Source organism: Felis catus, chromosome C2 (assembly GCF_018350175.1).
Source record: "Felis catus isolate Fca126 chromosome C2, F.catus_Fca126_mat1.0, whole genome shotgun sequence".
NCBI lineage: Eukaryota > Metazoa > Chordata > Mammalia > Carnivora > Felidae > Felis > Felis catus.
In genome coordinates, this window is record NC_058376.1 from 10,543,972 (window position 1) to 10,569,220 (window position 25,249).

The 25,249-nt window shown below is 47.7% G+C and overlaps 1 protein-coding gene across 4 annotated transcripts in view; it reads left to right on the top strand.

Annotated features, from left to right (window-relative positions):
- Positions 1–25,249, top strand: part of RUNX1 (RUNX family transcription factor 1) — a 257,748-nt gene that overhangs the window by 152,797 nt on the left and 79,702 nt on the right. For 3 of the 4 annotated variants that reach the window (XM_023238766.2, XM_023238765.2, XM_023238764.2), the window contains exons 3-5: positions 3,626–3,664; positions 9,692–9,945; positions 16,047–16,203. In XM_023238766.2, the coding sequence (XP_023094534.1) occupies positions 3,626–3,664; positions 9,692–9,945; positions 16,047–16,203 (450 nt within the window). The remainder of the gene's footprint in view (positions 1–3,625; positions 3,665–9,691; positions 9,946–16,046; positions 16,204–25,249) is intronic. The other variant, XM_045036645.1, reaches the window with a different exon arrangement.

The following is a 25,249-nucleotide window of genomic DNA, read 5'->3' on the forward strand; positions in this document are numbered from 1 at the left end:
ACCCTATTCTCCTCTTTCTCTACCTGGCTCAATCCCCTTGGTGGGTCCAGGTCCATCTTTTTCTAATCAACCCCTTAGATGTTGACCATCTCAGATTCTGTCAGCACTCCCTTCTCCCCGGACACTGTCTCGGCAAGGTGTGAAACCATCACAGATGTGTGACGATTCTGCACTCGTTACTTGTACCCTAGACCTCTGCCCTCAACTGCTGTTTTCTCCACCAGCACCTACAGCTCTGTTCTGTACATCCAAAGCCAGATCCTCGGGTCGACCTCCAAACCCTTCCTCCTGTGGTCTTCCCTCCCGCCAGTAATGGCACCTGGGCCGGAAGCAGGAGAGACTCCTCTCCTCCCCTCTGCGGCCGTCTCTTCCATCTCCATTGTCCCCACCTTAATGCAGATGTTCACAATTCCTTGTCCGACAACTGCAGTAGCTCCCCCGTTCCTCATCTCTACCCCCTCCTACTCACCCATCCACCTCTGACACATTTACTTCCCTCAAACAGATGTTAATCAGGATGTTCCCCAGACTTCAAGGCTCTGACAGAACCCAGTGGCCTCAGGTTGAAATGCAAATTTCTGCAGGTTTATAAGCCGCCTACGACCTGTGTTCATGTCTGCCAGCATTGTGTCCTCTGTGAGCGCCCTCATCCCAAACCTACTCTCCAGTGACACCAGAAGTGACGTGTGGGTCTGTTTCAGAAATTCACGTCTTTCTCATGTTGATCCTTCTGCCAGGAGCGCCTTCTCCCCTGTCCCCTCCCACCTTCCTGAAACCTTCCTCCAGCCCTGCCAACCATCTGGTAAAAATCTACCCAACCTCCAAGAGCCAACCCAAGTACCACCCCCGCCAGGTGGTATGCCCCCTCGTTTTCCTGTGTCTCCTCCCGCCATCTTCCTGGAGCCATGACACTCCATGACACTCAGCAACAGCCATGATGCTCTGTCGCTCTCCTCTATTTGTCCTTTGCTATCAACCAGCCCAGCACCCTGCCTGGCACATAGAAAGCTTTACAGATACGCTGAAGGGAGGAAATCAAATACTTCATACCTGGGAAAGTCCTCAAAATGCCATTTTGAATGAGTGGAGGCCGGAGGGCTAGAAAGCCATTTAACATTTATTAAGAATTGAAAAGCTAAAGGGACCTTGACCTGCTCCTCAAAGTCTACAGATGGCCAGAAATAACCTGGGGCTGTGACTCCTAAGTATTCGAGATTTGCAATGTAAAGAATTTCGGGGATAGTTTCTAATGGAGACAATGAGACAGGAGAGGGTAAATTGAAAGATGAGCTCAGAGTTTAGTTTTTCAGAGCTCTCCTCCAAAAGATACCCATAAAAACACATAGTTGTGATCAAAAAGAAACATAGCTCAGACCCATAGGTGGACATGAGTCTGTGTCGTGTGTGTGTGTGTGTGTGTGTGTGTGTGTGTGTGTACATAGAGTGGAGTGACTTTGTCAGGTTTCCTAAACTCTCCAAGTGTGAGGCTCCCCGTCTGTAAAATGGGGGTGGTAATGGCATCCTGGCAAGGATTAAATGAAGCGAGGAATATACAAGCATTTTGGTCATTACCTGGCACTTAGTAGTTTCAAGGAGAGGGAGGGAGACAGAGAGAGAGAGAGAGAGAGAGAGAGAGAGAGAGAGAGAGAGCTGGTGGATAAGTTGGCCAAATTGAGCTCTTGCTGCCATGAACCCCCAAGACCTATCCTCTCTTGCGGTTTAGGTTCTAGCACATTTCACAACCCTCTGGGCAAATGACTGCCAACCTCCCCAGGGGCTACGTCTCCTGCAGACGACCCACCCTCTCCGGGCTTAAGGCTAAATGGCATGAGCACTGTGTCCTCAAGGCTACTGACACAGAACAAACTAAGGACGGTTCCCAACAGATGACATGCACACCTTCCAAAATTCACTCACTCTTGCCTTTGTTTTTAGGTTAAAAAAAGATCTTGGGTTTTCTCCCAGAATCCCGGAAATATTAGCTGTGTAACTGGAACACTTGTTTTTCTATTTTGCTTCTTCTATTCCCCAGCCTCTGACCTGGGGGAGCTTCTCAGGGTCTCAGGAGAGAATGTCCAGGGTGGTAGGGTTTGCTGGGTCTCTTCCGTATAAATCCAGCTGTCTGGTCAGTATTACTGTTGTGGATCCCCCCTCCCCCATGCCTATTAAAAGTAAACTTACGAACTTCAGGGTACATTTGATATTTCTTAATTTATCATTCATAAGTGCAAATGATTTTTTTCCCTGCTCTATTTATAAAAAAAAAAAACTCTTTACAGAGTCATTTTATATACATGCAAACCACAATCTCTCAGTGATTTGTTTTTTGAGGATGCTCCGTGGAAACTATACCTATTCAATTGCTTTAATCTTTCATTTTAGGGTAGTCCTTCAGAACCCCTTATTATTCTAGTTGTTCTTTTTGCTTTGGCAAAAAAAAAAATATATATATATATATATACATATGTATATGTATATATACATAAGACTAAGGAGCTGTAAATCTCGTTCTCCTATTTAAACAGTGTCTGGAAATCTGAAATAATTACCTCCTTTCTTAGTTTTAAAGTGTTTTTAAGATATATTACATTAATATTGTGGAGTAAGGTTGAAAGTCGGTCTGTGACATTGCAAATGCTCAAATCCGAAGGCTCTGAAAAATGGTGTATTCTCCGTGTTAAGCATTCAGTGCTGAGCATTTTCAATATACAAGGCTGTTCCAGCAATGTCAAAAGCAGAACATTACTGTAGATATTCAAGGAAAAGAAGCTTCAGATGACTTTGCTTAATGGGTTTACCTATAACTGGACACGCAGCAGCAATATAGTGACACATATTTGGATGTGATCGTATGACAGATATTTTCAATAAAAATTGCTATCATCTGTTATGTCAAGAATGAGAGGTTTCAGGATAAATACTCTGCAAGATAAATCAGGATAAATTAGTAAAGGGAAGGAGAGTAGAGCAAGCAAGAAGCAAATATTTCCAACCTGTCCCATTGGAAGTAAATTATGATAATGTTTATCAGTTTGTTTCTTTCAGAGGAGGTATTCAAAATTGTATATCTTCATTGCTTTAAAGAAAACTCGTATTTTTACCTCTTGCATTTCACCTCTGCTGTAATACCAATTTGCAAGTGTTTTGGTATGAAGTAAGGGTTTGGTCTTGATTTCACCTTGAATTCTGATTCACGTCTACTTCCTCCAAATGTATTTCTAATGTTCATAAATAAATCACATTGGCCTCACATACCGAGGTTTAAAAAGGTGATTCTGTGAGAAAGATTCACTACTAGCTATCAATGGAAAACACGGGTTGAAGTCACATAAAATTATGTGCATATGTAACAGTTCATTTTTTACTTGCTGGTTTACTGTTTCAAAGCTACTTTTGTGCCCAAATTGGACAATATGCTATAAAATTCCCCAGTGCTAAAAAAGAGTGAGGGGCAATCAGCGAACAACAACAACAACAAAAAAAAAAAGAGGGGGGGTGGAAATTTAGTTTTAATGCTTGTAATTATTGCAATTAGAATGAAATTTATCAACTATCAGTGAATTTAGTGTTTGCTGTCAGTACATTTACCCAATTGTTTTTATTTTCCCACTTTCTGTTCTTTCAGAATGTGTACACGGAATGAATCCATCTAGAGATGTTCACGGTATGTTGGATCCCAAATTCTATTTTTTTTATAAAATATGCACATTCATATGACTTTTTATCTATGCATCTCTACAACGTATGACATAAATTAGCCAAATAATTAAGGCTTTTTTTTTTTTTGCTGATTCACAAATACTTAAAAGCTGCTCTTCATATTGTAAATATCAAACCCTATAAAACATTCCAATGAAACTATAATGACACCCTCGGTTCTACAGCGTAGTTTACCACAGGTGCATTCTGCTTTTATTAAACGACTCTGCATGACTCTGAAAAAAAAAAAATAGAGCTTGTTATAACCTAGTTTATTGCCTTTGTTACAGCAGTGGCAATGCAAAATTTTTACGAGGGTAAAATGTTTACTAAGCATCCTAAATTACAAAAAAAAAAAAAAATTAACTTAAAAACTTTCTGCTTGCTACCTGTGAGCTACACAATGATGATGCTGGAGTGAACAGATCACACATCAACCATGCATCCTATGGAAACATTCCTATGAGGGAAGGATATAGTGGAAGAAGGAAAGACTCCTGTCCCCAAAGGAACTGGATTCCAAAAGTATAATAATCTCAGAGCCACTCCAGAAGGGGGGAAATGTTTAATCAAATTGTAATGTCGAAAACTGGACTGTGTGTATGGCAGGTTATTCACCTGCACGGATATTAACATGTTACTCTTCATAAAAATGTTCTCCATCCCTATGACATTATACCAACTGCACCAGCTTGCTCCAGAACCACTAGCAAAATACATGCCCTGGTTTTAATTCACTGAAGTGGTCACTGAAATAGAAAGTTTTTTTTTCTAGAAATACACTTTTAGAAATGTAATTTTAAAAAGATGTTACCCACAGAGGGGAATGTTGATTTAAGAGAATGCTTGAGACTCTAATCCTACCTACAGGCATATTTTATTTTTGAGAGCGTTTCAAAACAGCAAAAATGTAAGATATTTAGATATTTTCTGAGACCACTTACAGTTATATACTGACCTAACGCTGAAGAAAAACGTCAATGAGCCATTGTTTTTTTCCCAATGAAATTGTTATTTTTATTCCAACTAACCAAATACTACTTTTAAAAATCCCTCTGAAAACTTACATTTCATTCCTGTTAGGGACATTATTGGAATTTCCCCCACGCAGCAAATTTGGAAAAAAATCTGTCCTACAGCATCCACCCAACACGTCGCTTCGTTGTATTTTTTATTTTGTATTATGACAAGAGTTAAATTTTAGTATTGTTCCAGGAGTGAATGCGGTAATGTCTCCTTTCCTTTCTTAGAGAGGCGGAGGAAGGGAAATTCTATATTGCCGCTAAAATGAGCGCTTTGGGTGGGAAGGAATTCTTCATTTCGCGTGCGATGTTAATGAACTTTATAAGCTCTGTAAAAAGTCCTTCAGACTAAGGGATTCGAGGTACACCTTAGCTGAGCCTCATGCTGCCTGCTTTAGTTCCTCGATAAGGAAGGTGCAGTGCAGGGTTTTATTTCTCGTTTTCAAGTGCGCACCGCACAGCGCATTTATAGCCAGCGCGGGTCCCGGGAACCCGAAATGCCCGGCGGCCGGATTTAGAATAAATCAGCAAAAGCTTTTCTCGCTTTTATCATCCTCGTCGACGTTCAAGTTCGAGATGCACTGGTTGAAACTCTTAGCCGAGCAGCGCCCAAGGTGCTGCCGTTGAAGGGCTCACCTTGGCGCATCTATCCCAGTACCTCTTTTCTAAGGAAGGGAACGTGACCCCGCCGGAGAGGCTGCCGCGGAGAGTCAGACCCGCAGCCCCCTCGCAGGGTTTAGGGTTTCAAACCGCCGGAGCCCCAGAGGAGCGTTCTTCTCTGACCTTTCCGCGCGGCGAAATTACCCCAATCCGCTACATCCCCCGAGTCAGAGCCCATTTTCGCCTCTGCGGCACTCCTGAGCCTCCCCGCCCTGCGTCCGCGGGGGTCCCTAAGGATGCACTTGGCGGCTGTTCCCGGGGGCGCTCGGTGGGCACTTAGAGCGTTGTATTTGAGCGGCGGCAAAGGGGTTTCACTCGCCCCAACTCGCCTCTAGAGCCGGCGGCGGCGGAGCCGGGGCCGGGGGGAGGGGGGGGCGCGGCAGACGGGGTGGCTTGGCAACGGCGCAATGTTTGGAACCGCCGGGCCAAGGTGGAGAGAGGACTTTTGGGGGTCTTTATGCCTGAAATGGGGCCTCTTCAAAATCATTTAGGGGAAACACAAAGGAGTTTGCTGAGACCTCAGACCCATTAAAACAAACTGCAGGTAGTTTGCTGGGAGGTCCCGGGCGTCCCGGGAGAGGAGCGAGGGGACGGCCCACCTGGGGAGAGGCTCGGAAAGGCAGGCGGGAGCCGGAGCCGCTGGCCGGGCGACGGCGCCCGGGACGCCGGGAGCACCGGGGTGGCGGGAGGACCGACCGCGGTGTGCGCGCAAACGGGTTTCGGGAAGAGACCCTGATACGGGCCTGTCGGGACAGCCGGGACCCCCACGACTCCCACCAGAGGGTTCCTGCACCGCCAGCTCGGCTGCCGGGATAGTAGGGGCGCAACGCGGCCGCTGGGGCTGGCTCCGGCGGCCGTTTCCAGTCGTTTCTCCCCAAACTGGAGTTCTGAGGAGAGCGACCCAAAGGCGTGGAGGAGGGCCGGCGGAGTCCCGCGCCCTCGGGGGCGTTCCCGACGCCCCGGGCGGCAGAGAGGACGGCTGCTGCCCCCTGGCGTCCGCCCCGGGCCCGCGGCCCTCAGCGCCTCCCGCGGGGCCGGCCCCCGCCTCCTCGCCGCTCGGCGCAGCCCGTGCGGCCTCTCGGGTCCTGGGGCGAGGGAAGCCGCCTGGGCCCCCGGGAAGGGCCTCCGCGGCGGGCCCGCCCTGGCCGACGCCTCCGTTAGGCCCCAGCGGCAGAGCCCGAGGAGAGTCCCGCGCGGCGGCGGCGGTCCCCGGCACTGTAGCCGCGCGCCCGCAGCGGGGAAGGAGGCGGCTGGAGGGAGGGGCCCCGCGGGGGGGCGAGGGGGAGGGCGGGTGACGGACCCCAGCTCCCGGGAGTCGAAGTTGAGGGCTCCGTGTTGGGGGCGGGGTGGGCGCCCTCCCCCGCGGCGGGGGGTGAGTGCCGCGGGGTGCCAGGGAGCCCCGTGGCTGCGGGGCGGGGGAGGGGAGGGACGGGCCTCGGGCGCCGGGGTGGGGCGGGGCCCCCTCTAAGCTCCGCGAAAATGCCCGCGGCGCCGCGGGGACGGGCGCAAGGGAAGTTCCCGCCGGCGCGCAAAGCCGGGGTGGGTTCGGCACCCCAGGCCGCTCCGGCTCGCGGGGGCGGGGAAAGGAGCCAGCGCCGTTTCCGGGGAGCCGGAGGTGGGTGCGGGGCTAGGGCGACCTAGGCCCAGCGGTGGGCTTTCGTGCCGCCTGCGGGGGAGCCGACGCTCCGAGGACGGGGTGCCAGCCCAGCGGATGCCTTCAACTTTCTTTCCCGTCGCTTGTTCTTTGGGGTCTTTTCTGATCGGGACACTCCTTTGCTGGCCACACCGCGCACTCAGACTGAGGCGCGCTGCGTAATTAAGCCGCAGCCCGGACGCGGTGGAAAACACCAATTAGAGAAAGCAAACCAAGAGAGAAAACTAAAAACACAAAACCATGTTGGGGAGACCGAGAGTCGTCTGGCCTCGTTAAATGAATCAGCGTCACTTCGCTGCAGCTGCCCACCCGACCATGGGGCCCCGCGGAGCCGCTCTTCGGCCGGGCCCTCGGCCCTCCGGCCCCCCTCGCGGCCGAATCCCACCCACGCCGGGGAAGCAGAGGCTCGGCCCTGGGTGGCCGCTCAGGGCCCGGGGCCGCCCCGGGGCTCCGGTACCGATCCCGGGAGCCTCGCGGCGGCCGCTTCATCTCCAAGGCGCGGGGGGCGCCTCCCTCCAGCTGGTCTCCGTGCCCGGGCCGTTCCGGGCGCGGCGCGCGGCCCGAGCCCTCCCAGGGCCGGCCGGCCGGCCTCCTCTTTCTCCACCTCCCTGGTCTCCAGACCGCGGCCGCCTGTGGCGCCGCTGCGCACTGCAGCCCCGGGCCGGTGGCAGCGCGACGCTGCACGGGCGCAGAGACGCAGGGCCGCGGTCCGCACCAGGGCGGGGCCTCGGGCGAATGTGTGAGTGTGTGCGTGTGTGTGCGTGGATGCGAGTGCGCGGGGTGCGCGGGGAGGCCGCGGCAGCCTGGGACTCTCCACCCAGGCTGCGTACAGTAGCGCGCGGCAGCGGCGGGGGCGCGCGGGCCAATTCCAGGAGCCCGCGGCCGCGAGCCGCGCCCTGGCTGATACCGGAAAGGCCTGTGATTGGCCGGCGGCCGCCCCTATGCAAACGAGCTGAGGGAATGGAATTCCTCGGGCCGGGCTTACAGTAAAAGCACGTTCATTTCCAGGCACTCTCATTCATAGAGCCAGCGGGCGCTAGGCGGGACGGGCGCCCCGCGGCCGGACCCAGCCAGGGCACCACGCTGCCCGGCCCTGCGCCGGCAGGCACCTCTTCCCGGGCCTCCTGGGGACGCCAGAAGAAAGTCAACCTTTGCTGCTTCTCCTTGACCTGCGTTGGAGCTACGATTTTTTTTTTTTTTTCTTTCTCTCTTACTTTTGAATGAACTGGTTTCTTGGCTGGATGTTTCAACTTCTTTCCTGCCTGTGAACTTTTCCCCGGTTGTTTCCTTTGACAACTGCAGGAGAAAGTGTGCTGGGCTTCGAGGCGAGCCGTGAAGTTGCATGTGCGTGGGAGTGTGCGTGGGAGTGTGACTGCGTGTGTAATTCGAACCACCGCGTCTGTTTCGATCTGCGCTGCGGAGCCTCCTCTCAAGGCCCGCTCCACCTGCTGCGGTTACGCGGTGATCGTAGGTATAGGCGCGTCCGGGCATTTAACCAGCCGGCGCTGAGGCGACGTTGGAGGAAGATCGTCTCGCTACTGCCCAAGTCGGGCTGACTCACCGAGTCGATGTAGACAGTGGCTGGCTTCGGGAAGAGTGCGTGTCTGCGTGCGTGTGACTCGGCTGCTGCTCAACTCCCACCAACCACAGGATCAGCCACAAACTTAACCAACATCCCCAAACCCGAGTTCTCAGATGTGGAGAGCTGTACCCTGACTGTCATCGACTTGGAACTTTTTTTTCTTTTTTTTTTTTTTTTTAAGACTGGCTCTTTTTTGAAAAGCTGAATTCTCTGAACTGAGCATTTTGCCAGAAATTATTAAGAGAACATGACAAGTATTTCCAGCCCAGCCCTTCTTCAACTACTGAAGCTTAGTTTCAAGGCTACTTAAAAAAAAAAAAAATCAGCAGCGAACATTAATGGATTTCTGTTGTGTTTAAATTCTCTACAGATTGAATTGTAAATATTTTATGAAGTAGAGCATATGTATATATTTATATATACGTGCACATACATTAGTAGCATGACCTTTGGAAGTCGCAGCTCTTGCTTTTGAGGACCGAAGCCAGTGTTGCATGTGAGAGTGGCTCTGTATATGGAAGACACTCGTATATTTTGTGTCGTATTAGGACTTTAGACAAAACTCGCCCGCAAAAGCAAACAAGTAAAAAAAAAAAAAAAAAAACTGACAGGCGATTACCTACTGGAACTTCCAAATTATGTATTTGCTGGTCTTTTCGCTCTCCGTATAAATGTTTTAGAAAGCGTATGGGAATTTTGCCTCCGGGAACTTTCTTTAACAGCCAAAGACTGAAGTTAAACTCTCAAAGCAAGACTCAGAAGATAGTCTCCCTTGGCATTTGACTCTGGATTCTAGTCGCCCAATTTTTAAAGCACTAACCGGTCGGTTGCTAGGAGCCCTGCCGGGTCTGAGGCTGGCCGGCATAATAGAACTTTCCCCCTCCTGGACTGTTAGTAACTTGGTCTCCCGCCTCCCCCAGTCCCCCTCCCCCCCCGCAGCAATAAAGGCCCCTGAACTTGTATGTTGGTCTCCCTGGAGCTGCTCGCCGAAGATCCGCGCCCCTGTCGCCGTCTGGTAGGAGCTGTTTGCAGGGTCCTAACTCAATCGGCTTGTTGTGATGCGTATCCCCGTAGATGCCAGCACGAGCCGCCGCTTCACGCCGCCTTCCACCGCGCTGAGCCCGGGCAAGATGAGCGAGGCGCTGCCGCTGGGCGCCCCGGACGCCGGCGCCGCCCTGGCCGGCAAGCTGAGGAGCGGCGACCGCAGCATGGTGGAGGTGCTGGCCGACCACCCCGGCGAGCTGGTGCGCACCGACAGCCCCAACTTCCTCTGCTCCGTGTTGCCCACGCACTGGCGCTGCAACAAGACCCTGCCCATCGCTTTCAAGGTACTCGGCCCGGGCCGCGAGCGGGTGGCGGGGGGACAGGCGGAGGCCGGCCGAGGCCGGGGGCGATCCCGGAGGGCAGCGGCCAGGCGGGCGGGGCCGGGTTCTAGAAAGGGGCCGGCGCTGCCCCCCGCGGCCCCTGGTCCATCCTCCTGCTCTCGGGACACCGGGGATGCTGGGTTGCCCTGGCGATCCTCGGTGTGTGTGTGTGTGTGCTGGGGGACCCGCAGGGGCCGCCTCCAGGGTGGACTGAAAAAGATCTGGATGCCCCCCAAGGACGTCCACTGAGGGCCGGTCGGGACCTCCCTGACAGAGGTCCTTAGCTTTGCTACAAAGTAGAAAAGCAGAAAAAGTTAAAACCCAGCCCTGGCCAGCCGGTCTGCTCCCATGCTTCTCCCCCACCCAACCCCCCACCCCCACCCCCAGCGCTGGCTTGACACCCAAGCCATTCTGCCTCGCTCCGATGGAGGCATCAGGAAGTAAAGATACTTTTATACTTTAGGGTCAGTGAAAATAAACTGACAAGGAAAACTGTCAGGGCTTCCTACCCCCACTCGCTCTTCAACAGCCCCATCGAAATTAGCATGTCCAAAGTCCGCGGAGGGCGTAGTTAAGTTTGCAAAAGTTTTCTGAAGACTTTTTGCAGCTTCTAGTCTGCGCCTGCCACAAGCCGCAAGTAGCGAATCCTGTTTCTTTTCCTGGAACCCTCCTGAACCTTATCTCCGGCTCACCTAGATTAAGCCCGGGGCCTCGAAAGGTGGCAAGGCTGTCTTCTCTGCGAGCCAGCCGGGGTCTAATCCGCTCGCATTTCTGTCTGGGGAGGGGGTGGCGTGGACCCCGCAAATTCTGCTGAACAGCCCGAGAGGTCTTCGTTCACTTCCACCCCTGATCTCGCCCTAGCTTTGAGCGGCCTTTAAAAAACCTTGCCCTTGAACCGGGATATTATCAACAACACCCGGCGTTTCTAAACGCCACTGCCCCCCCCCCCCCGCCCCCGCCCCAGCCCTGACCGCAAACAGTAGAAATTTAATTTTGGCGGTGGGGATTCTATTCTTCTGTCTTGGGTGGGTTTAAGAAGGGGCAACCAACATTTTAGTACAATCCGTAGTCATTTCCTGTTCATTTTGAGGACTAAGAAAGGCAGGTGGGGGGTGGGGAGGGAGCTGTAAAGATCAGATTGTGCCCTTTCAGGGAGATTAATTTAATATAAGCTTTTTAAGAGTTCCAGGCCTCTACTGGATCTTGATCTAGTTACAATGGATAGTGTTCAGTGTTTTATACAGTACTGCCGGAGTTCTTTATTTTTAGCTTTATACACCTTCTAAACTTAACATTATGATTTCTAAGACCAAACAAAATGTGTCATTGGCTCTGTCTATAGAATTGCCTCGGTTTTCTGAGAGCAGAAGTTTTGGAGGGGGAGGGAGTGAGGATGAGGTGGAGAAGCCACTGGACTTTTTCCTTGCTGTCCTGCCTCTCTGTAGATTTGGGCTGGGAGTCCATTTCAATTTTCAATCATTCTGATCTCTTTACAGAAACAAGCTCCTTTAGCCACAGAACAGGACTGAGTCCCTTCTGTGACTGGGGACTTGACAGGGCTCGGGCCCCGGGGCCACTTTTCAGATAAGAGCTGAGGGAGGAGACAGGCTGATACTCAGCCAAAGGGTCATTTAAACCCAATACCCCTGACCTACCAAGGGAGTGGGTTGTAAGAGCCCGGTGTCTTCCTTTGAGGTGAAGTCAGAATCTCTTCTGGATGTCCCCTCCTCCGCCAGGGAACCAACGCCCAAATATATCAAAACACTAAGTGATTAATAATCTTCAGGGGGTGAAGTGATATAGTTTCTCAAGCTACTCTAAATATGTATATATATATATACATGTATATGCATATATATATAATATATGATATATATATATGATATATAGGATATATATATTTTTTTCTTCTAAAAGCCTGAAAAGACAATCCTAGAACTTGCTTTGATGAGCCACCCGGGAATTCTTTTTCGCAGAAATCTTAGTAACCAAAGAGATTTCTTTTTCAAAATGACTTTTGACGATTCACTTTTTTTTTTTTTTTCAATCTCATTTGTTTTACTGAGTGATCGTTGGTAGACTCCTAAATGACCCATGTAGAGTTCTCTTGAAAAAAGTTCAAGTGGGTCTTGAGGACAGATAGGGGAAAGGGAAGGACGTTGCAGAAATGTAGCCACTTGAGTAGGATCTGTCACCACTGCGTCCCCATCAAGAGAGGCCTCTTCCTGGAGGAAGCCTGCTCCCTGCACAACCGAGGGAGCAGACAGAATTTTCAGCGAGGAAAGGAGCCCAAAGGTTAGGGGGGAAAAGCAAGCTAGCCTTCAAAACGTGACTCCCTCCCAGTTGACTCCCTGTGTATCCCTGGCGCCACTCTCCACGTAGCCACCTACCTTCCTCCCAGAGAGTTTCTGTAGACATTATTACTTTAAAATGTGGATTTTAAATAAGCCCCAGACAATCTCTTTAAGAAGTTAATCAGTAAAGAATGATTGTTTTCCCTGTAATATGGAGGAGAAAATGTGAACCAATGATAAAGTCTGATGGTATTGATGAAAAGAGCATGTAAGTGATTCTTTACTAGCCTTCCGAAATCCTATGTGTAAATCCCCTGCTTTAATGTTTGAAATGGAAGGGAGACTTCAGATCATGAAGTTTCCTTAAAATAGATTAAGATATGCCTATTTGCTTGTCCTGGACCCCAAAAATGTAACTCCCCCCCTCATTTTTCCCATGGAACACCTTTATTTTTTAGCATAGAAAAGATACATATTTTACTACTGTGAAAATCTTAAATTTGCTACGTGTGACCCACTACTTACGGAAGCAGCCTAAAAAAGCTATTTAGATGACTTAGGATTTTTTTTTTTTTTTAATACTGCAATATTACAGTCTGTTTAGGCCCTGGCTCACCAGGGTCCGAAGGCATAAACATGCCTTCAACAAGTTCAGAGGCTTTGGATGCTAATAGTCATATACTTTCTGTAAGAAAGAAAGAAGTCATGTTTCTATCGGCAAGACTTCAGTCCCTGGGCATGCATTAAATGTCATCTTGGCTGAGTTCTGGGTTCCACTCCACAGCTTTCTTTGAAACTCTGGAAGATTAAGGGATTCGAAATAAATGAATTGTAACTGTAATTTCAACCTAATTAGAGTTGTTTAAAATGCCAGTCTGAATGTGTGAGCAGGCCAGCCAAGAGCGGTGTGGGGAGATCCACTACAGTACCTAGGAGGGCTGATATTTTGCCCAACTTCCTGATACTTTAAAAACAGAGAAGTAAAACAAAATATGAGATATCCTTTGGCCAGCAAGTCCCTTCTTGTCTGTTTGGTCTGTGTTAAATGTAAATGTTTGTGTTTCCTTACCTATTGTTGATAGCTTTTCATTCCAGTTCCTTCTTTCTTTCTGTTTGAAGTTAGATTTTTTTTTTTTTTAATTCTCTCCTTATTGCCTATCAGTGACACAATCTGTATAAAATTAGCAGACGTGTTAGTTTTAATTTTTTAATTTTTTTATCTAGGCTAAGTAGGCTTGTTAACAATTAGATGTTATACGTTATTACTGTAATTTCCCCGGATTTAATATTCTCCCCTTTCCTCCTGCCAAAAGCAAAAAGCAAAAAGAAAAAAAAATCCCTCTGAGATCAATAAAAGACCAAATAAATGATCTTCAGGCACCCAAGTATCTCTGACTTTTGTTGCATTTTTTTTAGAAAGGCAGGGGTAGGAGTTAAACTCCTAATTTTGTTGGTCTTAAATTCCAACATCAACAACCTTTTCATATTTAGCCACCATGATCATTTTACTCTATATTTGTTTCCACTTGATGAAGGTCTCACAAGTTTGCCAAATTACTGACAAAGATAGTCTTGGAAAGATGAGAGAGGTACAGGCGTGGAGCATCGTGAGAGGAGCCAGGGGGAGGAAGGTGATTTAGAATACGTTTGGGAAGCTATGCAACAAGATTTACTTACTTCAACCTCTTTACAGACTCTGCCCCAAGAGCGAATTATTGAGTTTGAAAACCATGTAATTAAGTAGACAGTCCTTGTATACTTACTGAAGGTTGGATTAAAATAGAGAAGCCGGGTCATCACAGGGAGATGGGGACGAGGAAGTAAATTCCAGGAGAGCATTTCAACACTGTGAGCTAATTTTACAGAGGGAAGTGAAAATAGTGAAGAAAAAAAAAAAAAGTGGAAAAATTTTTAAGAGACTGAAAAAAGCAGAATAAAGCAAGCACGTTTTGTGGGAATAGAAAAAGTGGTAAAAAAAAAATAATAATAATAAGTAAATAACTGATCAGGGAGATTTAGTTCAATGATGTTTTCGAAACAAAAGGGAATTGTCATATTACTGCTCTTAATTAAAAGGCAACAAACACGCTTCTAATGGGAACTAAATATCTAATTAGAGGGTGCTTGGGGAATAAATAGCTGTGTTTTTAAATCTCCTTCGTAGAAAACATGCCCAGCGTTGGGATGGAAAGGATTAGAAAGAAAGATAAAAGGCCCAGACGGTGTTTGAGAGAGCAAGTGTGCTAAGACAGATGAAGAATGTGCTTACCTACTGCTGTGTGGGCTGGTCCTCCCGGTCCCATAGTCTCTTGTGGTGAGATGGCTTGTCCTCCCTGCCAGACTCCTCAGAGCCCAAGAGCTGAAGCATCCCAAGGCACAAAAGCAATGGAGGGTCACTTGGATGACACGGGGAGGCCACGAAGATGGGCATTTCGAGAAACCATGGCTTTGCTATCAGGGAGCCTATGGCAGCCTTTTTTGCAGACAGGAAAAGAGGGTCGAAAATATAGGTATTAACCCCCAAATGGGGTAAAAATGAAGAGGTAGAAAACAGAGGGAAGAAATAATCCCTAGAGAATTCTTTGCTGTTCCAACTCAAACACAGTCTGAAGAAAGCGACTGTATGATTGGCATGATTAACACAAATGCACTACTGACTGAGAAAGTACCATGAGGAATATCAGAAACGATAGAACTTGGGGTATTTTCATTGGAAGTCCTATGACCACTTTAAAAAAATAGAAGCAATGGAAATTTAGCTGGTAATAGTTGTCTAACCCCAATAAATAGTTTCTAGAAGGGTCAAATGATGGGATACTACTGCACAAAGCATCTTTACACCATTGTCTTCAGAGCATTTTACCTTGGAAATTACTGCTTTTTTTATTACCTGAGCCTCAAAAATACTTATCTACCAGTCTTGTTCACCAGCCCTGTTAGGAAATCCATTCCTATGCAATTACGTTAGCGGAACTCCTCTTCAAGGTCAGCTGGGTTTGGGGAAAACCTCAGTCAACTATCAGGATGCAGTGGACACGTCTGGGGGACCCACAGATATAAAAATGCCACCTAGTTCCACTCCTGAATTCAGAGCAGCACCTAACAGGGAGAGCCCCTCTTCTCTGACGTCTGTTGATTTTGGAATTAGTAATAAAGGATACACTTCTGATATTTTTTTTTCCTTTGCCTGCCAGACAATTCCCTGCTACTGACAATCAGAATAAGAGACGCGAGCAGGGGGTCTCAAAGATGACCTGCAGAGGGACAGCGTCCCTCAAGAACGGTCAACAATTCAGTGGCCATGATCGAATTCAATTTTGGCAGAAATAAGTTTGAGCGCCTAAAAGCAAAGTTGGCCCTGTTAGGCCCATCGATGGAGGTCTGGACGAGCGAAAAATGGGTTAGGTTATATAGTCACAAAAAGAAGATAATTGCGTTTCTCAGATGCGCACGAGTAAGGTGATTGCATTCGTGAGAAGGCACAGCTTTCCAGAGCCTTGGCCGCATTCAGTCTCCTTCCAACTGTGCCATGTGACCTGATGTGGCTTTGTCAGATGAATGTTTTAGGGCTTGAAAATTTATATTTAGTCCTGCATAATGGAATTCAAAGAAATTCTTCCCATGAATAACTTTTCTGTCATTTTGCTATTCCTTTGCAAACTTAAAAAGGATCACTTAATATACGTTTAATTTTAGAGCAATTGCTACACCAGAGACACCAACGTTTGTAACATTTCTGATGTCTGCGTTTGTCCCTTGGCCGGTGTTTAGGTGGTGGCTCTGGGGGATGTCCCAGATGGTACTCTGGTCACTGTGATGGCAGGCAATGACGAAAACTACTCAGCCGAACTGAGAAATGCCACCGCAGCCATGAAAAACCAAGTTGCAAGATTCAATGACCTCAGGTTTGTCGGTCGGAGTGGACGAGGTATGTATCCGTCAAAACTGAACTTGAAACACAAGTATTTACATGGCAACAGACCCAAATTTCAAAACCTTCTAGAAGTTTCCGTGATGGAAGTTCCCCCCAACCCCAGAAATAGACTTTTTTGTTCTTATCACTACATCGAGCTTTTAAAAAATATTTATTTAAAACTTAATATGTTTTCAAGATTCATTGTTGCCTTCTATTACTGAGCCGGTTTAAAACTGCTTTGGAAGATGTAAAACATGAAATGTGAACTTCAAGGAAATCCCTCAGGTCCTCACCAAAATTTAAAAATATAAAACTCACCATCATGGAAACTGAGATCGTACAACTGGTGTTCTCAACTTGGTAATTATCAAAGATCTCTACAATAGAAGCCTTTAACTTAGATTCCATGAGCTGTCTGTGACAAGGGACCAAGTTTCAGATGAGCCCTTCTGATCGTTTTAAGGGATATACAATATATGGTTACTGAAATGTGGTTTCAAATTTACCATTTTATGGCAAAATATGAAGACACGGTGTTGATATCCTTCTGGTTTGGTAGATTTGATGGCGTTTTGCCACCTTCCTTGTTTCGTGTCATTTGGATGCCTTATTATTTGGGGGAGGGGTCAGACCCAGTGAACATTTTCGTGCTAATGTGTTAAAGACTGGATTACCCAAAGGAACTGTTCTGTGTGTTTTATTTTTCTGTGCCCATTACTGAAGTATTAGAGCAGAAAGAGGAATTTTGGCCCGTAAACCCCTCTGGTTTCCAATTATTTTCAAATATTGTGTTTTCTCTGCATTGTGGGAACTGAAGTCATATTTTATAAATAGCAGTAAGTACTAGAAGTTTAATTGAAGAGGAAGGAGAGTTTGTTTTGAAAATCTCATTTTCACGATATAGTAATGAATAACCGAATGCATACAAGTTATTTCGAATATAATAAAAGTCACGATAAGGGCCTGAACAACAGTAGATGACTCTTGTATTTAAAAAAAAGATTAAAGTATAACCAATGGACATTTAAACATAAGAGTAATCGTTACTCTTTATAAAGGCATTGCAAAATATAAGAAAATCTGGGTTTGACTAGTCAAAGAGGGGAAGGGGTAAAGGTGTGTTGCTTTTGGGGGCAATCATTTTTGCTATCTTAGCCGTCCAGAGCATTTTTAAAATAGCATCCTGGGTTGAGAAAGAAAAAAAAAAAAAAGAGATAACATGATTGAATACATATGTTCATAATACTAACTATGTTAATAATAGGGTAATGCAAAGAAAATTATATCCACTTATGGAAAGCATGAGAGATGCTGTAATGTATAAAAGCATAAAGTCATTAAATGGGTTCACTTGTTATATTAAAAGTCCCCGCCTTTCAGTAAATGGAATTCACATTATGATTCAGAGATGTGTGTTTAGAAAACATCTCGAAGGCTTCAGATGAGTGGCTGGCCGAGTAGGTGAGAAGCCAATAAAACACAAAGGCCCTATCTATTGTCTGGGGCCTGCCTGCCAGCCTCCCTCGCCATCTCACTTCAATGCTTGTGGATGTGCATTATCAGGAACGGTGGCTGAGTCTCACGGCACTGCATTTCCAGAGAAAGTCCTGTTATCGTAGTGCGCGTCTATGGGGGTCTGCGTGTTGGGTTTGGGTTATAAAAGTGTGGGAAACTGGAACGGATCATGCCGGTGACATTTCCCCACAAGCAGCGCTGTAGTGGCTTTGAGGCAGTATGCAGTTAGTCGGTGCTCATAAAGAATGAGATTTTGAAAGCAGCATGCTTCCTTTTCTGGCATCGAGGGCTGGTCTCTTGTCCCCCATTGGCCATTTCTGTTTTGAGTGGGTGACTAATAGGTGATTGTGTTTACTTGGGGAACAGTGAACTGTTTCCCCAAGGTGTGGATTGTTTGCACTTGGCTGCCTGATTCGTGCCAGAATGCCCTAGAGTTTGCATAAAACCCAGAGAGTGAAATAGCTGGAACCAAGGCCGGGCTGTCTTCTGATAACCTGGAACAAGAAAATCGATTAAAATGCCATAAAGGGACAATATCTGTTTGGAATGGGCTCCGCTTCCCATGCGAGATAATAAGCAATCCAAAATATAGGAGCCCTAATTACACATTTGACCCAATTATGGTTATCCTGTAGATTGTTGGTCTTGAGTTATTTGTGTGCTTGTGTTTTTTTTTTTTTTTTAGTCAGTACTACAAAACGAAACGGGCTGTCAAAAGGCCCCATTTGACTTTGTGTCCTTATGTCTCTCCATAGTTATAAAATACAACTTGATTTTACTCTCTCGAGTGGAAGTGTCAACATCGAAGCCTGCCAGATCTTTTTTTTTTTTTTTTTTTTGTAATTTGCTTCCCATTACGAAGAGAGCAGATGATTCTACTAATTTTGACAATTAGCCTTAATCTTCCTCACTGAATCTTGTCCTTTAAAAGTGTCATTACGTTTTCTTAGGCGATCTTCAGGCTATTTACTGTTTCATTTTCGGGTTTTGAAAATGTGCCTGAAAACACGTCATTGGCATCAACACACCACAGTGGCCGAGAAGGTCCTGGCTATTGGCTCGTCCAAACATTTCTGTGCCAGTTTCGCATTCTGTCAAACAGCACAGATCCGATGGATTCTCAAAAGGGCTTGGTGCTCGGCTCCAAACGAAGGGTAGAAAAAGAAACTCCCTTTTCTTTTTACCAGCTGCCAGCCCATGCAGGTTGGAAAACCTCACAGAAATCGCCAGAGGTTGGACGTGGAAGGGTTTTTCTCTGTTCGACAAAACTGATCTGTCTGGGTGCTGGCTCACATCCAGGATCACACAACGTCTAACCTCAAGTTCAGTGCAACTGGGGAAACCTGCCCTTCCGGCTTTTAAGGCCTTGCTGACAACACTGGCCCCTAAAAAATATTGGTAAAGGCTTCAGCAGTCTGAACCGTCTTTCTTTTTCCCCTTCCCTCCTTTTGCTCCTTGCCAGTTTAAATTCTCGTTCAGGGTATACTTCCCTTTTGGGAGTTTCTCCCTTCGATTTGGTGTCTCCATAGAAATGGACTCTTCCTTTACAATGGAAGAAGAGTTAGCAGCTCCCAGGGGAGGAGAGGTTATGCAGAGCACACAGGTTGTTGTTCAGAACCTTTCACTTAACCACAAGTTCTGGGACCATCCCTCACCTCCGGAAAATTGAAGTTCAAGGGTCAAAAGAGGTTCTCTTTGGCGAGGTGAATTAACAGTCGCTTCCATCAGTTTACGTGGGCAGTTGAGGCAGGGATCACTGACATTTGCAGTTACAGGAAAGCATAGCGTGGCTGCAGCTGAGAGACAGTTAAGAAATGTTAGCAATGAGGTCTGTGAGTGCTTCCGTCCCTGTTGGAGTACATAGTCAGTTGGAAAGAAATCGATCAATCAGGGAATACCGGCTTTAGTGAATGCATTTTAGAACCAAAGACGAAATCTACCAGACCGTATCATCAACCACATCATAAACGAGGGAAGAGAATCCAGTGTAAATTTCCTTCTAATTTCTAAGAGTGTGATTTTTAATCTTTTGGGAACATCACAGAAAGTTTTGAAAATCCCTTGGAAGCCTTCTCCCAAGGGAAAAAAAATACGCATATGCGCTTATACGCGGAGTTTCCCCCGCACAGCTTCCTTTTCCAGGACTGCTGAGGCTCATTTGTGGTCACCTTCTGGGGATCCATGGACCGCCCCGGCCCAAGCCAAGAATCTGTGAATTTGAAACTTGCCTTGGAGGGCCAGCCTAGCACGGGGCTGCACATAGTAGATAACTGGAATATAAATAAGCGAACAGACAAAGCATTCTTCTTGCACCCTGTGTGTTTTGGTAACACCTGTTTTTATTATAGCCAGGACCTGGCTTGTATAATTAGGAAAATAGATCCCATTCGAACTGCTGGTCCAAACCTTTTGAAGGCCATCAGGTATGCACACGTGCTGTCCCTCGGAAGGGGAAGGGGCCCATTTTGTCAGAGCCTCGTCTCAGTGAGTGCCTGGACTCCCCCACACCCCTGCAGTGTGGATTCCATGCTCAGCCCCCATGAGGTCCCCAGTTCTCTGGGCTGTTAGAATGGGGTTTAATTTCTTGGAGGAATTTATGTGTATGTTGACCTCCCTGGCAACTTAAGTCTCCACTTTCAAAACAGTTACCCCTTCCCAATGCTTTTATAAAATGAAATTCCTTCATTATGTTCTTGCTCTGGATGTCTTCCCAGGCAGAATATTTACCCTGTCACTATCTGAGTTATTGCGTATTTATGTAATGTTTGTTACGTAAGGCACTTCCATTCTTAAGTTATTTTACATTATTTGGAGAACAGTATGAGGAGGTTGCGTTCAGATGAATGAAAGACTGCGGTTGACGCGAAAGGAAGGCACCTTTAGGAGAGGATAAACTGTCCTGATATCCTGACCGAAAAGAGAGGCATCTTTATGGAGAAAGAAATGGTCCGAATGATTCACAATATTATCATAGGACCCAAGTCATTCTCCCTTGCATCACAGAGTCCTCTAAGAGGGGTAGGAAAAATTTATCTGACAACCCCCGAGTTGTTCCATGGGTAACATTCAAGATAATAAGCTGGTAATCAGATCTCCTGGAGAAAATATAAAAAAAGACACGAGGTGTATTCAAATCAACTCTCCCATTCTCCCCTTTTTTTCTCAGTTGCTATTGATTTACATTTAAAAATTATATATTATGTATATTTATATTCATACTTAGTATATATATGTTTAGTATATATATATATATTGAATTTGTGTATGAGCATATATATACATGTACACACACTGAAATCTGCTCTCAGACTTCACTGTGGGCAAATATGGATTAAAAAAAAAAAAGACTTAACTTCTGATACACCAAGCCCTGCAAAGCCCTAGCAAATAATTCCTTTAGACGACAGGTCGAAAGCTCGTGTCCATGATCTGATGTAGAATCCATCTTTTCTTTTTTTTAATTTTTTTAAGTCTATTTATTTATTTTAAGAGAGAGCACGAGCAGGGGAGGGGCAGAGAGAGAGGGAGAGACAGAGAATCCCAAGCAGGCTCCACACCGTCAGCGAAGAGCCCGATGCGGGGCTCTGACTCCCGACCTGTGAGATCACGACCTGAGCCGAAGCCAAGAGTCGGACACTCACCCCGCTGAGCCCCCCAGGCGCCCCTGGAATTCATCTTTAGAGATCAGCTTTCTCATTCTGTTTCACATTTGCCAATAAAAGGGGTAGCAACACTTTCTTAAAGCCGGTTGCTCCTTTCCTTCCCCCGCCCTCCCATCAGCACCCCCACCACTATTACCACTGGTGGTCCTTGTCCTGTTAAGACGTGGCAGGGACCAAGGAGAAAAGCCCTCTTGGAAACTGCTTATGCCTGAAGCATAGAGTTTCAGAATTCACGTCTTCATGGTGTTCTTGCTGGTGTTGCAAAGTGCCAGACGTTGCTGATAGGGTCAGACGGTTTTTTGAAATTGAAGTGAATGGCCTGAGCAATATTTCAGAGCTGGTGGGCAGACGCTGGACTTCACCCGCCCTCCACCCCTTCCGTGCCAGCCAGCTTGCGTTCGGCCAAGGCAGTTCTTTTTGGTGGGGACAGGGGACTCTCAATCAGCAAGCGCCTCCGAGACAAATAATGGTTGAATGATTTTTAGAGCTTCCTGTTTCAGCGGCAAGCATTATAGACATAAACAGCGGTCCGGCCAACGGCCGCGACGCTGCTCTGGTTCTAATAAATCAGTTTTGTATTTTCTTTCTGTGCCGGTTGGCGAGGGGCAAGAGAGGGTGGAGAAGATTGGTGAGGGAAGAGCATGTTCTGTGTTATTATTTTCTTTTGAAAAAGAAAAATTACTTGTCGGAAAAGAGAGAGAATATACTGTCTGACTGTTTGCTTTCTGTTGATGATTATAAAACGACTTCGGATCACTCGGGGGGTGTTTATAAACAGTCACGTCCTGTCAGTATGAAGAGGTTATGTGTTTTTGAAGGATCTGTTGGGCTTTCAGTCAGTGCGTGCGTGTGTGTGCGTGCGTGTGCACATGTAGCCCCACCGAAAAGCCTTCTTGGACCAAATTATCTTTGGCACTACATGCATGCTAAAGGATGCGATTACCAAAAATTAATAAGTGAGCAGCGTAGATTGAATGAGTTGCCTGTGAATACTTCCAAATGTGCCGACTCACTGTCGGGGCGCGGGGGACATATCGCGGCTCTTCAAGATGTGTATTTTTGGAGGGGCACCTGTCGGTGGCTCAGTCGGTGGAGGTCACGATCTCACGGCTCTTGAGTTGAGCCCTGCATCGGGCTCACTGCTGACGGTGCAGAGCCTGCTTCAGATCTTCTGTCCCCTCTCTCTCTGCCCCTTCCCCACTTGCGCTCTCTCTCGAAAATAAAGAAACCAAGAAAAGAAAAACATTTTCATATACACACATTAGTTGGACTTCAGGCAACGCCTGGCCCCCATCACCACAGCAGTTCCGATGCGAGTCCCTCGCTCGGCAGAGGTACGTTCGGTCTGTGTTCCGAACGGAGCTCCCCGTGGCGTGCGCTTTGCCCCACGCTTTGCCCCGCGCTCTTCTGGGACTCGAGCGTGTGCCCACCCTCTGTCGGGCACAGATGCCACGCAGGAGCTCCACGTGTTGTCGGAGAACTTCCTCTAGTGAGGGTTTCCGGGGGTCGAGGACCCGTAAGTCACGAAGTGATCCCCACATCCTTCTTGGAGAGGCTCTTGGCCTTTCTCAGCTGCGGGAGCCAGAACGGGTGTCTCGCGATGTCCTTGGTGTGGAAGCGTGCGTCTAGAAGCTACTTAAACTGTGTGCTTCTCAAAGAAGATGGAAGTAAATTTCCTGTTGATTTTTCAACTTAGATGAATCCCTGCTTTTACCTCGAGATTTCAGACCGTCATTAAGGATGTGTGGGTGGCGTCAGCCGTAGACTGTTCCACCTCCCGCAGCCTCCTGACCCAAGGAAACTCCTGAGTCTGGTTAATGGGAGTGCTGGCGGGCATTCTCAGGGTGCTGTGTGGCCCTAACTGAGTCACCTTATGCAAACAAAGGAGACTTTCCTTGGCTCGCTCGAAGGCACTGCACAGGAGTATGGGCGTTTGAGCTCAGCTGGTGATCTGTGTGCTTATCAGATCTCGGCAGACGAGGCGACGAGGGATGGGCCTGTTGGGAGGTGGAAACATTCCAGCTCGCTCAAGGCACTGGTTTTGGGTCTTTACGGTTGTTTTTCCTTCATTCTACTTGAAACTATTGTGTGGAGTACAGTCAGTATCTATTTACTGTTAATGTTTTTGATTCTTTAATGTTTATTTATTTTTGAGAAAGAGAGAGACAGAGAGCGAGCAGGGAAGGGGCAGAGAGAGAGAGAGAGAGAGGGAGACACAGAATCCGAGGCAGGCTCCAGGCTCCGAGCCGTCAGCACCGAGCCTGACGACGTGGGGCTTGAACCCGCAAGCCGTGAGATCATGACCTGAGCCGAAGTCGGATGCTTAGCCACCTGAGCCACCCAGGCGCCCTATTTATTTGTAATTAATGAGAAGCCGATCTAAACTCATGCCATGATACGGCTCTGGCTGCCCCTTTGAGTGGTGTATCTCCAGTGCCTACACTGCTGGGTCTTTCCAGGTGCTCTGTCTTCGTCATGCCTTTGGAAACCTGAGGGCAGGCCACAGTCGGTATTTTATCCGTCTTTCTGCTTATCCATTTTGATGGTGGGCTCACTCAGTCGTTCCCAACTGGGGTGATTTTGACCCCCATGGGACACTCGGTAGCATCTGGAGACATTTTTGGCTGTCGCCACTGGCACGGGGATGTGCTGGTAACCTCTAGTGGGTGGAAGCCAGGGATGGGGCCCCACACCCTGCGGTGCACAGGCTAACCCGCCACCCCATCCCCCACCCCACCCCCCACACTGGCAATGGAGTCACGCGTCTGAAACGTCAGTAGTGCTGAGACTGAGAACGCTCATCCAGCATCCCACTCATTCATGAGAAGTGGCAAAATGTCTCCCTTACCCCCCTACCCCCAACACTTTCTGCCTCTCCCCAAAATACATGACAAACTTACGTTCAAAAGCTCACAGAGAATAAAACAAATAAAATTAGGAAACATCACTGAATAGTAAAGTCTTATTTTAAAAATGAAAACCTACGGGTGTTCTAGATGCATACATCGGCCCCATCTCCGAACATGAACGTCCCCGGGCGGCAGGGGGACGTGTGGAGGCCAGGAGTGGCTGCGTGTGGGGCCACATGGCAGGAGAAGCTCTTCCTGGAAGAGTCCCCATACTGCAGCCGGTCCCTCAGGAGTGTCCCACAGGTGTAGGGACTGGGAAACAGTGAAAGTACCCTGCTGGCTTCTCAGTGCTCAGCACCCCCACCCGCACAGTGCTGCAGTCCGGGACCACAGATCCACCACTCTGGGAACATGAATCGGTGTGAACGGCCAGTGTCCCCTTGAACTAAAAAGTGCTGAAAGCAAAGTCCTGGCATGGATCACTGACAGACACCAGAAAGGGCTTGGTCTGCACACCTTGGGAAAGAAAAAAAAAAAAAAAACAAACGGAGGAAACACGTAAAGCAGCAGAAAAGGGGCCCAATCTGCTGGCCGTCTCTGAGATGGCCCTGGGTTCCCAGGTACCACAGACAGACAGGTGGGTCCCTTCCAGAGCTTTCTCCCACCTGCCCCAACATTAGTTCTGCTCTCACCTGTTTCCCATCCTGAGATTCAGGGAAAGATGATTGGAAACACATCTGAAGGGGTTCTTAACTGCATCAAGGTCGCGTCGGCTGCAGGCAGAATTTCTCAAAGAAATTTTGCCGGGAGTGCTTTCCCTGGTTTCCGTTGGCTTGCTTTAGCCCTGCGCGGAAACCCCCCACTCTTACCTTTCCTGCCCCACGGACGCTCCCCTTTAGGCTCCCCCCAGTTAAGCAACCATCCCCCAGATTCAGCGTGGAGATCTGTGGCATGTCAAATAATTAGAGAGAGCTGGCTACCGAAATGGGAGTTCGCGGGCAGCGTCTGCGCTGGGGGCCGTGCCGAGCCCAT